General features: G+C 45.8%; 1 protein-coding gene across 2 annotated transcripts in view; it reads left to right on the forward strand.

Annotated features, from left to right (window-relative positions):
* The window catches only part of Dnah7 (dynein axonemal heavy chain 7), a 211976-nt gene that overhangs the window by 152514 nt on the left and 44649 nt on the right, over positions 1-14813 (forward strand). For both annotated transcript variants that reach the window (XM_010631953.2, XM_010631954.3), the window contains 4 exons: positions 2131-2285; positions 6500-6690; positions 11320-11453; positions 12166-12501. In XM_010631953.2, coding sequence (XP_010630255.1) covers positions 2131-2285; positions 6500-6690; positions 11320-11453; positions 12166-12501 — 816 coding nt within the window. The remainder of the gene's footprint in view (positions 1-2130; positions 2286-6499; positions 6691-11319; positions 11454-12165; positions 12502-14813) is intronic.

A 14813-nucleotide genomic window follows, 5' to 3' on the forward strand; every position in this document is an offset into this window, starting at 1 on the left:
GAAAAAAAAAAAAAAAAAAAAAAAAAAAGTGGCAGCGGCGGGAAGAATTTCTTTAGGGAAGCATAAATGCTTTAATACAATCCTTCATGCCTAAAAATACTTCTGAAATATGACAGAAGAAAAACTTTTATATGGTCATAATTTTTAGTTCTAATTTCCTCTCATCCCTCCTTATTTTCTTCTCTTTTCATCATAGAATTGCATCTAAGGTACTGCACTAATCTTTGGGTCTTTTGTCCCCTAAGTTAATTAACGTTCTGGACTGAACCGCAGCGCACCCACACAGACCCGTACACGGAAGCTGTGTCCCTCAGTGTGACCATGTGCAGGAGGCCTTGAAGTGGGCTGGGGTGGGAGGGGCAGAGCCCTGAGAGAAGAGCACCGTGAAGTCTGCATAGACAGGAGGCAGGCAGGGAGCCAGGAGGAGCAGGCCATCTGCAGGCCAAGGAGAAACCAGTCCTGTCGACACCTTGGTCCAGATCGCAGGCTCCGAACCATGAAAAGGTATCTGACACGGCAACCTCGCAGTCGGTAGTGTTTTGCTAATGGCAGCCCGCATGGCCGCTGTGTTGTATCAGGCAGACATTGAAGAGCAACGCTCTCTTCTTTAGCGTTCAAGGTGCGTATTTTGTGTCAAGGGTCTAACTTATGTACTAAAAATATGACTTCTGTTTTGGGAGACAAATTTCCCAGTGAGATCCCATTAGGAAGAGTGAATTGTCATCCTGTCCCAGTTCTACTTTTTTCTCTCCCGACCGCTCTCCCCCTCTTTCTCCCCCCACCACCACCCAGCTGGTTTTCATTTTCTCCTCTTGATGTTTTGGGTGAATTTGCTCTGCTCATTTTTTTTTTTTGAAACATGCCTGTATCTTTACAAAATTGGCCCCGATTATGGCCGTGTTTTTTGGAGCCTGTAAGAGGAAGGCAAACAACGGCCCTCTCAAGACTGATTAAGTTTCCCGGAAGGCAGAAAGCTGTGTCCCCTGTCTGAGGACAGATTCTGGCTCCCTCTGACTCCCCGCCCATAGGGTATGGAGTTTTCTGTCCTTGTCACGAGCAGGGGTGTGAGGGGAAGAAAGCAGTAAGGTCAGACTGGCCTGTGGTACAAAGCCCTGACATTCAGAGAATGCCTTTGTATTTTCACGAGTCCATCTTTGCAGCACATAGTGGTTTACATGTGCCATGGGGAGTTGGTTCGTGTGTGAAACACACCTTAATTCTTGCTACGTCCCCTTCCCCTCCTCTCCTTCCTCTCCCTCCATCTCTTGATTCACTTCCCATTTGCTCTTAATTTATTTATGCTCTGGATTTCTCATAGGAGAGAAACCATGAGATATTTAATTGTGTGTGAGCCCATGTTTACAGTAGCACAGTGTATAACAGCTCAATCTTGGAAGGTGCTTACGTGCCCATGAACAGATGAGTGGATAAAGAAAGCGCGGTGTCTACACACAGTGGAGTGCTGCTCTGCTCTCAACAAGGATACGTTTGAGTCGTTTGTAGGAAAGTGGTTGTATAGACTGTATTTCCAATCACTACGCAAATGTGAAACGAGCTCCATAGATCACATTAAACACACAAGAGTTTGAGACAAAGCTTGGGTCAACAGTTGCACTAACACCAAAGTGTCCATGGCTGTTATGAAGTTTTGGTGCTTTGAAATTAGCCTTTCACCTTTTCTTTAGATCATTATATCTTTAGTAGGAGAGAGCGGGAGAGGGAGAGGGACAGGGCGAGGGTGATGGCACAATCCCTTCTCTTTTCCTCTTGCACAATCACAGCAAGCAGAAGCTGAGGAAGTGAGGTCACTAACCCAAGGTCATGTGATTGATCATGGCAGACCTGGGCTTCTGATTTCCAACTCGGGCATCGTCATGATTGTACTGAGACATATTTCATTATTTACTGGGAGAGTAGTTTTCCAAAAGCAGCGCAAGAGCACATGCACTTCGTGGGACGGTTTGTGTAGTTGTCTGATACGTCTGCTTTGAGAACTTAATTTCTCACAGTGAGTTACAAAGGGAAAGGGTTCACTGCCCAAGGATACACTTCGGGAGAGCTGTGGGTGTGTGACTGAACAGCATGGAAGCAAGTGGTGGCCAGGCAGTGTAATCCCTCCCTCCCTTTCAGGAACGCGAGACGGTGGCCTCTGATGATAGACCCTCAGGGCCAGGCCAACAAGTGGATCAAGAACATGGAAAAAACCAACAGCCTTCAGCTCATCAAGCTAAGTGACCCTGACTACGTCAGGACACTGGAAAACTGCATCCAGTTCGGCACTCCCGGTAGGTGCAGAACCCCAGGCGACGCTGTGGAAATTGGGCTGGGAAGCGCAATAGACCAAGGCCGGCCCGTACTGGTCCTGGTCGGGAGTGGGGACTGTGAGTGCCTGTCTTTTCTGTTTGGTTCTTAGTTTACTGGTACATTTTAGGCATACAGTGCAGTTGCATTCATCGCTGGGATCTCGCACTTCACGTGTCTTATCTTGCTTCTGATTTTTCCCCACTCCCCAGCCCTCCTTTCAGCCGCTCCACCTTTCCCTGTTTGCAAAGGTATTGTTTCCATGTTGTTCCTTTTCTCGTATTTGTTTGCCTTTTTACCTTTCCCCCACCCCAGCCTCACTTCCCCTACTCCTTTAGACCTTTTCTTCCTATTACACAATGTCAGTTATACATTTTGATCTTTATTCACACTTTTAGTTTATCACACCAGATAAACTAAACCATTCGGTGTTTACACATGTGACTTAATTTCATTTAATTATGGCTTTCATGTGCATCCACTCAGCTATAAAAGTCTCTAGTTTCTCATTCTTTATGGCTGAGTAGTACTCCATTAAAAAAAAAAACACACACACCTTCATCCAGTCTCCAGTTGATGGGCAATTTGGCTGTTTCCAAGTTTTAGCTATGAGTGGACACACAGACACATTATCCTGTTGATTCAACTGATGTTCTTAAATTAACTTTAAAATTGACCTAAATTTATACATAATTTTGGGTGCCGTGTGACATTTTGATATGCATGTATGTTGTATAATGTTCAAATCAGGATAAACACATTTATGTTCTCAAGCATTTATCACTTCTTTATGATAAAAACATGCAAAATCCTTTCTTCTAGCTTTTAAAAAAATTTACAGTACATGGCAGAGTGTGGTGGCAGGATTATGTGCTTGTAATCCCAGCACTCGGGAGGCTGAAGCAGGAGGATCGCTGGGAATTCAAGTGCCTCTGCCATTTAGAGTTTAGAGGGGCTGGGGATTTGGCTCAGTGCTGCTGCCTGCCTTGCAAGTGCAAGGTCCTGAGTTCAATCCCCACTACCAAGCAAAAAAACAAAACAAATTATGGCTCTCAGTGGTGGGGAAGAAAGCTAATTTTACTTTACTACTGAAATGCAGTATGGAAGAACAGAGTGTTTTAGGCTGCACAGAGTGCAAAGTAAGGAGACACATCATTTCAGGAAAATTTAGGTTTCATATGTGGATTGTTTACTGGGTCTGATGTTTCTTTCATTTGCATGTGTGTTTATTCATTCAAGCAACAGACATTTATTTTGCAGCTGTCATGGACCAGACACCACAGTAGGCATCCCCTTCACAGAAGATACAAATTCCTTTTGTCGGTGTGGCCACTATTTTAGGATTTCTGCCACCTACAACTGAACCTAATCATCAGTAGTAATACACCCAACAGAGGAAAAACTGGCAAGTCTATTAACCTAACTTCCAGAAGATAAAAATGACTTAGCCAAAAAGCAGCTAAAAAACACTTTGTCCAAAGTACAGATTTTAACAGTATTTTTTACCCATCAGACTGTAAAAGTCGCAATGCTAAGAGTGTCACAGGGACATTTGGAGGGGCAGAAGGGGCTGCCCTCCCCGCCACATCTGCATCCCTGCTTGGCTGTTCATGAGCTGGCATAGCTGGCTTTCTCTTAGCCCCTTGCGCTGGATTCACTGTAGAACAAGGGTTTTTAATGAGAAGAGCCGGTGTCAGCATGATGTGCGGCCTCGGCAAGTACAGCGATATGATGTAAAATTAGGCTTAAAACAGATGGCAGAATGAAGGCCCTTTGCAACTCCGAAATGAAACAGCTTTGGAGGAGAACAGTTTGGCACTATAAATAGCTTTTCAAATGCTCGTAACACCTGAACGTGGGTTCCCCTTCTAGGACTCCAGCCTGATAAGGAACCAGAAATGAACACAAAGGTTTGTTCCAAAGGGTGTTCCCCGAAGCATTATTAATAATTGTGGAAAATGAGGCAACCTAAACAATGGAAGATTAACATATTTAATACAATGTAATGTACTCGGATTATTTCTCCCTGAAAAGTAATCATTTTATGCAAGTAGAAAATGAAAGTGAGCTTTAAAAGCATCAGACATACTTCCTTGGGCCAACATGTCAGCACTGGCAGAAACTGATAAGAGCACAATTTTAGGAATCCATTTAGCCAGGGTAACCTTGGAAGTGTAGTAGTGTCTCTGTAATCTCGATCCAAGTACCTCTCATCCCAGGGCCCTGGGTTCCCTCTCCCCATCGTGACAGCGCCCCAGAAAGTGCCCCGATCCAAGACCGTAGTGTCCAGTGCTGGAGGGCGAGGAGGCTTTATCTGGCGAAATGACAAGGGCCTTCACAGTGCCGCCACCTCTTCCCCAGGGGCTCCTCCCTAGAGTGCGTCAGAGGAGAGCTGAGAACAGGAGACGTGGCGTGTTGGTGACCTAGAGCAGGAAAATTCCAAATCCCTAATAATAGATCGCTGGTTTAAAAGGTGAGAAGAGACTGGTATCTTTGCTGGAGTTTTTAAAAATGGGACACTATTCGTGCAATTCAGGTCAAGAAAAATAGGGTGCAAACTCTGAGATGTTGTTTAGTCTCAGCTGTGCATGAGAAAGGATGAATGAAAATCCTTAAAAGGAAAAAAGTAACTCATTCAGTAAGGGATTATCACACCTACATAGTTTTGTGTCATTTTCTAGCAAACCATAACTGGTATCAATCAATTAAGGAAAATATTTAAGGGGAGAGAGAGAAAGGAAGAAAGAGTAGGAACATCTTAGTAGAAATAGTTTTCCAGCTTCTTCTTTATACTTTCCTGTATTTTCTAGATGTTTTACAACAAGCACGAGTTAGTTTTCTAGTTGAAGATATAGTAGTTGGGTTCCCCTTCTAGGACTCCAGCCTGATAAGGAACCAGAAATGAACACAAAGGTTTGTTCCAAAGGGTGTTCCCCGAAGCATTATTAATAATTGTGGAAAATGAGGCAACCTAAACAATGGAAGATTAACATATTTAATACAATGTAATGTACTCGGATTATTTCTCCCTGAAAAGTAATCATTTTATGCAAGTAGAAAATGAAAGTGAGCTTTAAAAGCATCAGACATACTTCCTTGGGCCAACATGTCAGCACTGGCAGAAACTGATAAGAGCACAATTTTAGGAATCCATTTAGCCAGGGTAACCTTGGAAGTGTAGTAGTGTCTCTGTAATCTCGATCCAAGTACCTCTCATCCCAGGGCCCTGGGTTCCCTCTCCCCATCGTGACAGCGCCCCAGAAAGTGCCCCGATCCAAGACCGTAGTGTCCAGTGCTGGAGGGCGAGGAGGCTTTATCTGGCGAAATGACAAGGGCCTTCACAGTGCCGCCACCTCTTCCCCAGGGGCTCCTCCCTAGAGTGCGTCAGAGGAGAGCTGAGAACAGGAGACGTGGCGTGTTGGTGACCTAGAGCAGGAAAATTCCAAATCCCTAATAATAGATCGCTGGTTTAAAAGGTGAGAAGAGACTGGTATCTTTGCTGGAGTTTTTAAAAATGGGACACTATTCGTGCAATTCAGGTCAAGAAAAATAGGGTGCAAACTCTGAGATGTTGTTTAGTCTCAGCTGTGCATGAGAAAGGATGAATGAAAATCCTTAAAAGGAAAAAAGTAACTCATTCAGTAAGGGATTATCACACCTACATAGTTTTGTGTCATTTTCTAGCAAACCATAACTGGTATCAATCAATTAAGGAAAATATTTAAGGGGAGAGAGAGAAAGGAAGAAAGAGTAGGAACATCTTAGTAGAAATAGTTTTCCAGCTTCTTCTTTATACTTTCCTGTATTTTCTAGATGTTTTACAACAAGCACGAGTTAGTTTTCTAGTTGAAGATATAGTAGCCGTGTGAGTAACCACACCAGAGACGCTTTCTGTCTGCTGTGGCGGCTGACTCTGCACGGCCATCTCGGATCCACGGTGCATCCGGGTCTGTAGGGGTCTGTAGTGTCTCCTGGCAGGGTGAGGGCTCTGGGGGCAGGCAGGGGACCAGGTCCCCACCACATAAGCCCTTCCCTCAGTAATGCAGTATTTTTATGGCATCATTCCCTCTACTCGGAAGACAGACGTGATTTCATAGAAACCTAGAACACAAGCAACCCAGAAGGCTGAAAAGCTCTGTGGGGAGTGAATGTCTAGCCGACATTGAACGTAACGGAATGTTTTCCGATGTTACTGCAGTGTTGCTAGAGAACGTCGGAGAGGAATTAGACCCAGTCTTGGAGCCTCTTCTTCTGAAGCAGACCTTCAAGCAGGGCGGGAGCCTGTGCATCCGGCTGGGGGATTCCGTCATCGAGTACACCCCCGACTTCCGCTTCTACATCACCACCAAGCTGAGGAACCCTCACTACCTCCCTGAAACGTCGGTGAAGGTCGGTGCCCGGAGCCAGTGTCTCTGACCGCATTTTACGACTACTGAGGATATGCAAAGAGGAACAGGTCTCCCTAGGAACGTTGGGTTTGGTCCCTCTTTGCACTTCCTGCCATCACTGTAATAAGCTCCAAAGGTTGCCTTTGTGTGTGCGTCTGAGTACGGGGCCTCCTGTATGCCGGGGAAAAGGCCATCAGAATCTAACTTCTGTGAGTGGTGTCATTCTGAGATTGTCATTGGGAGAAGGAGATGACGTATTCGCTTTCTTTGCACAAATGATAGTAAGCTCATTACTGGAATTCAGCCGTGGAACTGCATTATTCTTTCTCAGGCTCCTGTTGTGCTATCTGCTTTTACAGAATTACTCAAAAGAACCGTTTTCCATCACTGCTCTTCCGAAACGCTAAAACTTCCTTTGAAGAATAAAGTCAGCTTAGGGTTTTTGTCCGTGTCGTGGGTGACTTGAGACGCTGATCTGCAGCCGAGCTGCAGGTTTCAGGTGACGTCTTTTTTCTGGTTTTTATTTCTGATTCGTAGCCCTGGTCAGTAAGTGTGGGGTGCGCGAACCTGGTGAAGGGTGAGTAACGAGGACTGACTGGGACTCTGAAGGTTACTTACAGAGGAAAACTTTACCGACGAATTTTGTGAAATATTTAAATGAGCATAGGAATCTCTCCGCAGAGAGGCAGAGTACCAGGCTGGGTGACTCGCTCCTTCCAAGGTGAATACACCCTGTGAACACAGTGCCGAGTGTGCAGTGGGACTTTGTGTGAAGGCAACAAGCGAGGGGAGCTACAGGGAGCTGGAGCTCAAGCTGAGGACGCACTGGGACGTCCAGGGTGCTAGGAAGGCCCGAGAGAGACAGGGACCTCGTGCTGAATCTGAAAACAGAATGTTAAAATCCGAAAATGCTCCGCCGCTGTGTTTAACCCAGTGCAGGCTGCTGTGCGAACGCCCAAGAAAGTCTGCCATCTGCCCACGAGGAGAGGGGCTTGTGCTGTAGCTAAGGCCGTGGATCTGGACCGCGGTGGCTCACCAGGTGGAGGGTGGAGGACTTTACCCTCCTGGTGCCCTCACGGCCTCATCTGTAAAATGGGGATGTTGACGTCTGTCCTAAAGCAGCGAGAAGGCTGTGAAGTGCTAGGAGAGCTCCGTGTTGTGAGTGTTAGATAGTAGCACTGCTGTGGGACTTTTCAAGATAAATGAAAAAGAATGAAGCATTAAGAGGAAATGACAAAACCCCAAAGCTGTATTTGGGGAAAAAAATTAAAATAACAGAAAACCGCTTTTACTTTCTGGTAAAATATGTGAGGCCACCCACATGACAGGAACGGTCCTCTGTTCGCTAACACTGGTGACGGTAGAAGTCGTAAAGCACCGAGGCCGATCTGTGATTGGCATTGAAATCCGGAAGATCCCTGGAGTGCCGTATGGCTTCGTTATTTTAGTTGCTGGGATTGATTAAACAGGGATTAGGAAACAGAGCGAGGCAGGTGTTTGCTTTAATTTACAAATTAGAATACTTCCTCTTGATCCTACTTTTTTAGGGTCTTTTACTACCTTTTGCATTCAAAAACACCCAAGGGCTGGTATCATATGCTGCTCTACCCCCTTGGAGGCTGAATGGAAATAAACTTTTGACTCAATATTCCTATGATTTTAAGTGTTTATTTGTGAGCAAATGGCTACATTTGCAAAATCTTGAGTCCAAAAGATACGACATTCAGAGAACAGGAGCGGATACCTTCTCGGGGTGAATGCAGGGGAAAGTTACAACGCGCACCTCTTGCTAAGCTTTGGGATTGAAGCCCACGTCACCTGTGCATTCTGGGGGCACCGGGAGAGGTGCACATGGTAATTTCCCTCTGAATAAATGCCACAGCCGTAGAGAATTGTGTCTACATAATGAGTTTTCAAAACTGCTCGATTTAAAAAGCTGCTTATTATCTCATTTAAATTTTATGTCCACACAGTCTTTACTGAGGGGCATCTGAGGCCGGCCTGGAGAAAATAAAGGGAAAGTTCAATCCAGTCCACCCAGTGCCTGGGCCTGGGTGAGAGAGGGGAGTTGTCTCTCCAGGGCTACTGCAGGATGCTGGTCTACACTTACTGACCCCAGAAAGGAAATTTCCTTACCAAAAACCAAGATTACTCTGTTTTCTCAGAGGGAGGATTCTCTTACATGGCAAGAAAACACAGCATCTCCCGGCCAGGAGCCAGAACTGGGTCGCCACGTGTGAAAAGAGAGACCGGGAACACAGCCAGGATCCTGGGGCAGCAGTGCCCACTCTCAGTGTGCAGGGCAGGAAAACCTTTGTGGGCTATGCCAGCAGTTAACAAATTGGGCAAAAGTGCTGAAGAAATCACTGAGCTTTTCAAAAACATAGCGTCCGTACCTCTCCTGTGTTTTAAACGTCTCCGCGGTGTCCCTGGGTCCTGCCTGGTGTGGGGCTGTGGAGCGTTGGGAGGGATGGCACTTGTGCCAGGCACGGACCCTGTGGGTGAGGGCGCACGTCACCTGTGGTTGGTTATAACCTGCCACACGCGGGTGGTTTGCCCGCTGCGTTTCTGTTTTCTTTTCTATTGATTCTATTTAGAAGTTCCAATTTTTAAAAGGTCTAAGATTTCAGTGTGCCAAAATGGTAGTTTTTCAGTGGCTAAGTCCGGGTAAGGTGTGCTGCATGGTGTCTGGGAAGCTTTAGGACAAGGTGCTCACTGGTGCACCCTGGGGAACTGTTCTCTGGGCCGGGAAGGGACCTCGCAAGCAGAAAGCTCCTTCCGGCAGGGAAGCGGTGGGGCCTGCAGGAACAGTGAGTGGCCGCTGATGGTTTATGTTAATTGCTGGAATTGTTGTAGCATTTCCAAGGGTGATCAGCATTTCTGATGACTGTGGGTGTTGAATTCTCAGATACCTGTGACCCACAGATGCCGTCTCCTTCACTCCTCCGTGGTCTATGAAGGTGGCTTTGTGCGCTACCCCTGCGCCAGGGATGGGCTGCGAACCGCCGAGACTCAAGCTCCCTGTGCTGTTCCCTGGGGGTGCTCATGCCCCATGCAGCTGCACACTCAGGTCCCTAAAGGCCTTTCTGTCCTCACCTCCCTGCCCCATTCCAGACCGATGACATCGGACTCTGGACACCATGGTTTCGCAGCTCTCCAGGAGACTGTAAGGCAGCCAGCGCCGGAGCACCTAGGCCTCTGCTGCCCCCGCCTCCCTGTGGCTCCCTGCTGCCGTCCTATGAGCGTCGGCGCTGGGTCCTTTCTTTGAGAGACGCCCTCCTTGGCTTCCTGGCCTGGGCTGGACGCCCTTCTGCTGTAGACCTGGTTCCCAGTCAGTGTCCTGACCCCGTCGCCTGTGGTCTGCACCTCATTGCTTTGTGCCAGACAACAGAGCAGAGAGGACACATCGTTGTTTTCACTTTGGCCTGGAGAGCTGAGTAAACCAGGGCTGCCCCGGTGCGTGTGTGCGCTCCAGGGAGCGGGGACCCCATGAAGAAGCACAGGAACGGCCTGGCTAACAGACTGCACCTCGGCACCGGGCGGGAATGGGTCCGCTGAGGAAGCGGGGCAAACCTTTGGCAGAAGGAGGCGTTGCATAGTCGGTGTGAGTGGGCGTCCACGGTGGGCTCGCTGTAGCTTAGACAACAGGCACTGAAGAGCACAGTGTGGCAGGCTTAGGACGCAGCGCAGGCACAGACCTTATGTAAGACCCTGGCCAGGCGACAGCCAGGAAGAGGCGATCCGAATAGCGGGGCTTCCGGTGGGAGCCAAGCTCAGGAAGCTCAAGCTGTTGGGGCTCCGCAGTGCAGCAGCAAGGAGGCTGCTGTGGTTTATTGCTGAGGGGGCTGAGGGGTCCACAGAGGGAGGAAGGGGGCAGATTGGAGAGGGCTGGGCAACGAAATGAGGTGGAGGCAGAAAGCGTCGCTAAGTAGCGGTTTTGATCAGTGCAGCTGTGCACATAAAGACATTGCTCCTTGGCTGGGAAAGTTGTGGGAGCAGCACACGATTTGGCTGCGCTTTGTTTTTTAAAAATAGAGACCTGGAGCATGATTACCTGTCTGAGGGGATGAACAGGAGAGGGAGAATATTAAGCTGTGAGTGACCGAGAGATGCGGTGTAGAAGCCGTTAGGCCTCTGGGCGAAGCCATTGTCAACTGACAGCTGCCTGATGGACACTGAAAAGTGCCAGTTTCTCAGCTCCCAGTAGAGGCTGATCATCTATTGTAAAATACTCTCCGCGTGACAAGGACTCAGCGCTCTTTTCCTCATTGCTCACTTTAGAAGATGTCCTTTATTTGGACACTGCCAGGATTCTTAAAATGTAAACTAGCTGGTCCAGCCAATATGAAGGGTTGTTTTCAACCTGATTCTTACTGATTTCAGTGTTAGGGACTTTTCAGCACCTCATTCTGAAATGAGAATAGATGAACCCAGACAAATCCTCTGATATAGTACAAGTCCAACTATGACAAAGTTTTGTGGGTTTTTAATCCAACAACCATGCTTTTCTGTCTTTGATTATAACCTCCAGCCTCCCGGAGTTCCATTGTCATACATCCGACTGCCAGAGGTAGCCTTTGTTTTAGGGTTAGAGCTCGATGCATTTTACACATATATTCTTTTCTTCCAGGTAACGTTATTAAACTTCATGATCACCCCGGAAGGCATGCAAGACCAGCTACTGGGAATTGTGGTGGCGCGCGAGAGGCCAGACCTTGAAGAAGAAAAGCAAGCACTGATATTACAAGGAGCTGTAAACAAAAGGTTTTCAATGTCGTAAAAAACAGAATTATTTCTGTTTGTTTTGAGATCACTTGGAATGGATTAAAGTGCATTCTAAAGATCTATTTTATTAGATTTCATTGGTACATCAAGTGGGAAAATTTTAAACATAAAAAATTACAAAGCCGCTACATTAAATTTGGAGAATTGGATTGCTGAGTGTGGTTTTATGTGAAAGTTCTTAGACACTGGGAGAACCAGAAGACCTGACACAAGTCAGGGCAGTGCATTGTCAACTCTTTGACAAAGTTTTAGCGCACAGACTGGGGAGCTTTCCTGCTTCTGCTGAGCGTGGTGTGAATGACAGTGTTGCAGGCCACTGCTCATAACACCGACATCGTAGGTAGAAAGGACACAGCTCTGGAAGCCGTGTGAGATTTCAGAAAACGAATGGAGTGGCGGAGACCTCCTGTTCACTCTGAGCTGAGGTCCTGGAGGGCGATCAGCTGACCACCATATTCCCCTCTAGCGACCACATAAGTGGTCGTGAGAGTGGGGACCAGAGCAGAAGGCCCATCTGTATGACATTTGGTGCAATGAGACGTTAATTATACGACAGCACCACTGCAGCTGTGTGTCACAAAGTGATGCATTTCTGTAGGTTACAAGCTCTGTGTTCCCTCTAAAAGAATGTGTACGCGAAGTGATTTTAAACGATTTCCCTTTCTCCTGAGAAAAGTGTGTTTCATTTCAGGCAGTTAAAAGAAATAGAAGACAAGATTTTAGAAGTTCTTTCATCTTCAGAAGGCAATATATTAGAAGATGAAACTGCTATTAAGATACTATCTTCCTCCAAGGCCTTGGCTAATGAGATCTCGCAAAAGCAGGAAGTAGCGGAAGAGACGGAGAGGAAGATTGATACCACCCGCATGGGCTACCGGCCCATCGCCGTCCACTCCTCCGTCCTCTTCTTTTCTATCGCTGATTTAGCCAACATCGAGCCCATGTACCAGTATTCACTCACCTGGTTTATCAACCTTTTCATCCTGTCTATTGAAAATTCAGAGAAATCGGAACACTTACCAGTCAGGTAGGTAAAAGAAATGTTGATTAATACCAACTAGTTCTGGTCTGAAGCTTGGTCATTTCTGGCTTCCACTGTTGTTTCAGAATGGTGTGCGCACTACAGACACTTATCTAAAATGAACTTGATCAACTGTTGTACAGAAATAAACTTAGGTTACACATTTAACAGATGTGTCCAAATTTAGCCAGCCAAGAAACTGTTTACAGAGATAGACGATCATAAGTCTAGAAAGAGGAAACGTTTACCTCTATCAAAAAAATGCTATTGAGTGAAAGTGTGGAAAGCGTAGTCAATACCCCCAAAAAAGATGACTTCTACTCTTGAGTTTGCCTTCTCAAAACTGCACCCTTCACATTAAGATACGTACATAAAATGTGTCGGGTATGAGGGTGAAAAGCCCTAAACCTCATTGTTCTGGTAACTGAAGGCTCTTTTGTGTCATACTTACCTACATAAAATACCTCTTTCTACTGTTGGCTATTATAATAAAAGATGGAGTTAATATCTTGATAGTAAATCTATGAAGGGATAAAATTCATTCAATTTGATACCAGTGAGATAATTTTTATTTTTGTATTAAAACAAGTTTTCTGTAGGGTCCAACGTGAAATTACTTTCTCGAACAAAAAGAACAATTTCCACCTTTGCTCTTTAGGAATGTCTTCGTCTTTGCATTTCAGTTTCTTCACTCTCCTTACTCGGTCAAGGAAACTCAGCTGGCTAGTCATCACTCAGGGTGCAGAACTGACCATAGAAAATTCATGATGCCGATCTCACTGAAATCTGAATGGAATTCCTTTCATTGTGAAGGCGAAGAACTGACCTTTTTGAGCATTCTTAGGCTGAGCAGTGTTTTATTCATATCATTCATTACTTTGCAAGCTTGAGTGTTAGACTAATACAAGTGCACAGGTGGCATGTTGGGCTGGCAGAAGTGGTTTGAGGGACCTACCCGTGACAAAGGGGACAGAAAGCAAAGGGGTACATTGAGCTCCTAGCACTCACTCCAGTGCTGATTGCATTGTAGCAAACAGCGTTCTGCTTTTATCACTATTTTTAATTTCAACCTCGGTTAAAACAATCACCACCAGACTGTTATTCTTCAACTAATTTTAAATCCACACTATTTGCTGGAGCCTGGAGAAGAAAATTTCTTAAAGACATATTTTTGTGTGCGATTTAAAAAACGGAACAATTCCATTCTTTAAACATAACTCTTGATCATTCATTTTCTCTTGTTATAGCAAATTAGAACTCATCTAAGAGAGGGCATCGGTTTCTTTACAACTGTGGTGTAGAGCCTTGTATCAGTCATGTTCCTATTGCTAGGACAAAATACCCAACACCTGCAATTTAAGGGAGGAGATGTCTCTTTTGGGTCATGGTTTTGATGGGTTCAGTCCATGCTCAGGGCTCCAAGGCAGGAATGGCAGGGCAGAGGGCCTGGTGGAGGAAAGAGGCTCATGTCACAGCAGTCGGGAAGCAGTGAAGACAAAAACACACCCTTCTAGGCTGTGCCCCATTGACCCACTTGCCACCAGGCCCTGCCTTGTAATAAAAATCTTCCCTTTCATTTTTCCATCTACTAGAGTGAATTTGTCTTACAAAGCAGAAAATTTCATCTTATTTTATTTCATAGAGAGTAAGTCTGAGTATTAATTACACTGTGATAGGTGAGACGATTAAACACTACATGTGAACAGACCTGTTAGCATAAGAACAGGAGCAGGGGTAGTGTGATTATTTTAAATCTTCTAAGATTTTTTTTTGGTCCCGGGGATCGAACTTGGGTCCTTGTGCTTGCGAGGCAGGTGCCAGACCACTGAGCTAAATCCTCGGCCCCTCTTCTAGGAATTTAACTGTGTTTCAGCAACCATTTGCTAGGCCTTCTCCACCAAAGCCCTTCTCAGAGTTCTCAGTGGATTCCAGGTCCATCCGTGCACCCTGTTCTCTCTCTGGGAATATGGGCAGGGGTAACATAGTTCCAGAAACAGGCAGGTAAAGGAAAAGCGGGGGTGGCGGGGAGACAGCTGGGAACAGCAACAGTCTGGAAACAGCTCCCATCTGGCTGTCGCAGTATGTGTTTTTCTAACCACGTTAAGAAACACCAGCATAATTGTGCTTAATTATAATCAACTATGTTGAGTTTTCCTTAAGATAAATTGAACTGCTTTGTAAGTCTGGGCCATTAATCTATGTCAGTTATTAGCTCTCTGCAAGTGTTTTCAGTCGGCTGTTCTTTTCTATTATAATTTTTCTAATCTACATAATGAAAGTACTTCTAAATTTTGGATTCATTAATTTTCCCTGTGATA

This window comes from Fukomys damarensis, unplaced genomic scaffold (genome assembly GCF_012274545.1).
Source record: "Fukomys damarensis isolate Sample0158 unplaced genomic scaffold, DMR_v1.0_HiC HiC_scaffold_26, whole genome shotgun sequence".
Classification (NCBI taxonomy): domain Eukaryota; kingdom Metazoa; phylum Chordata; class Mammalia; order Rodentia; family Bathyergidae; genus Fukomys; species Fukomys damarensis.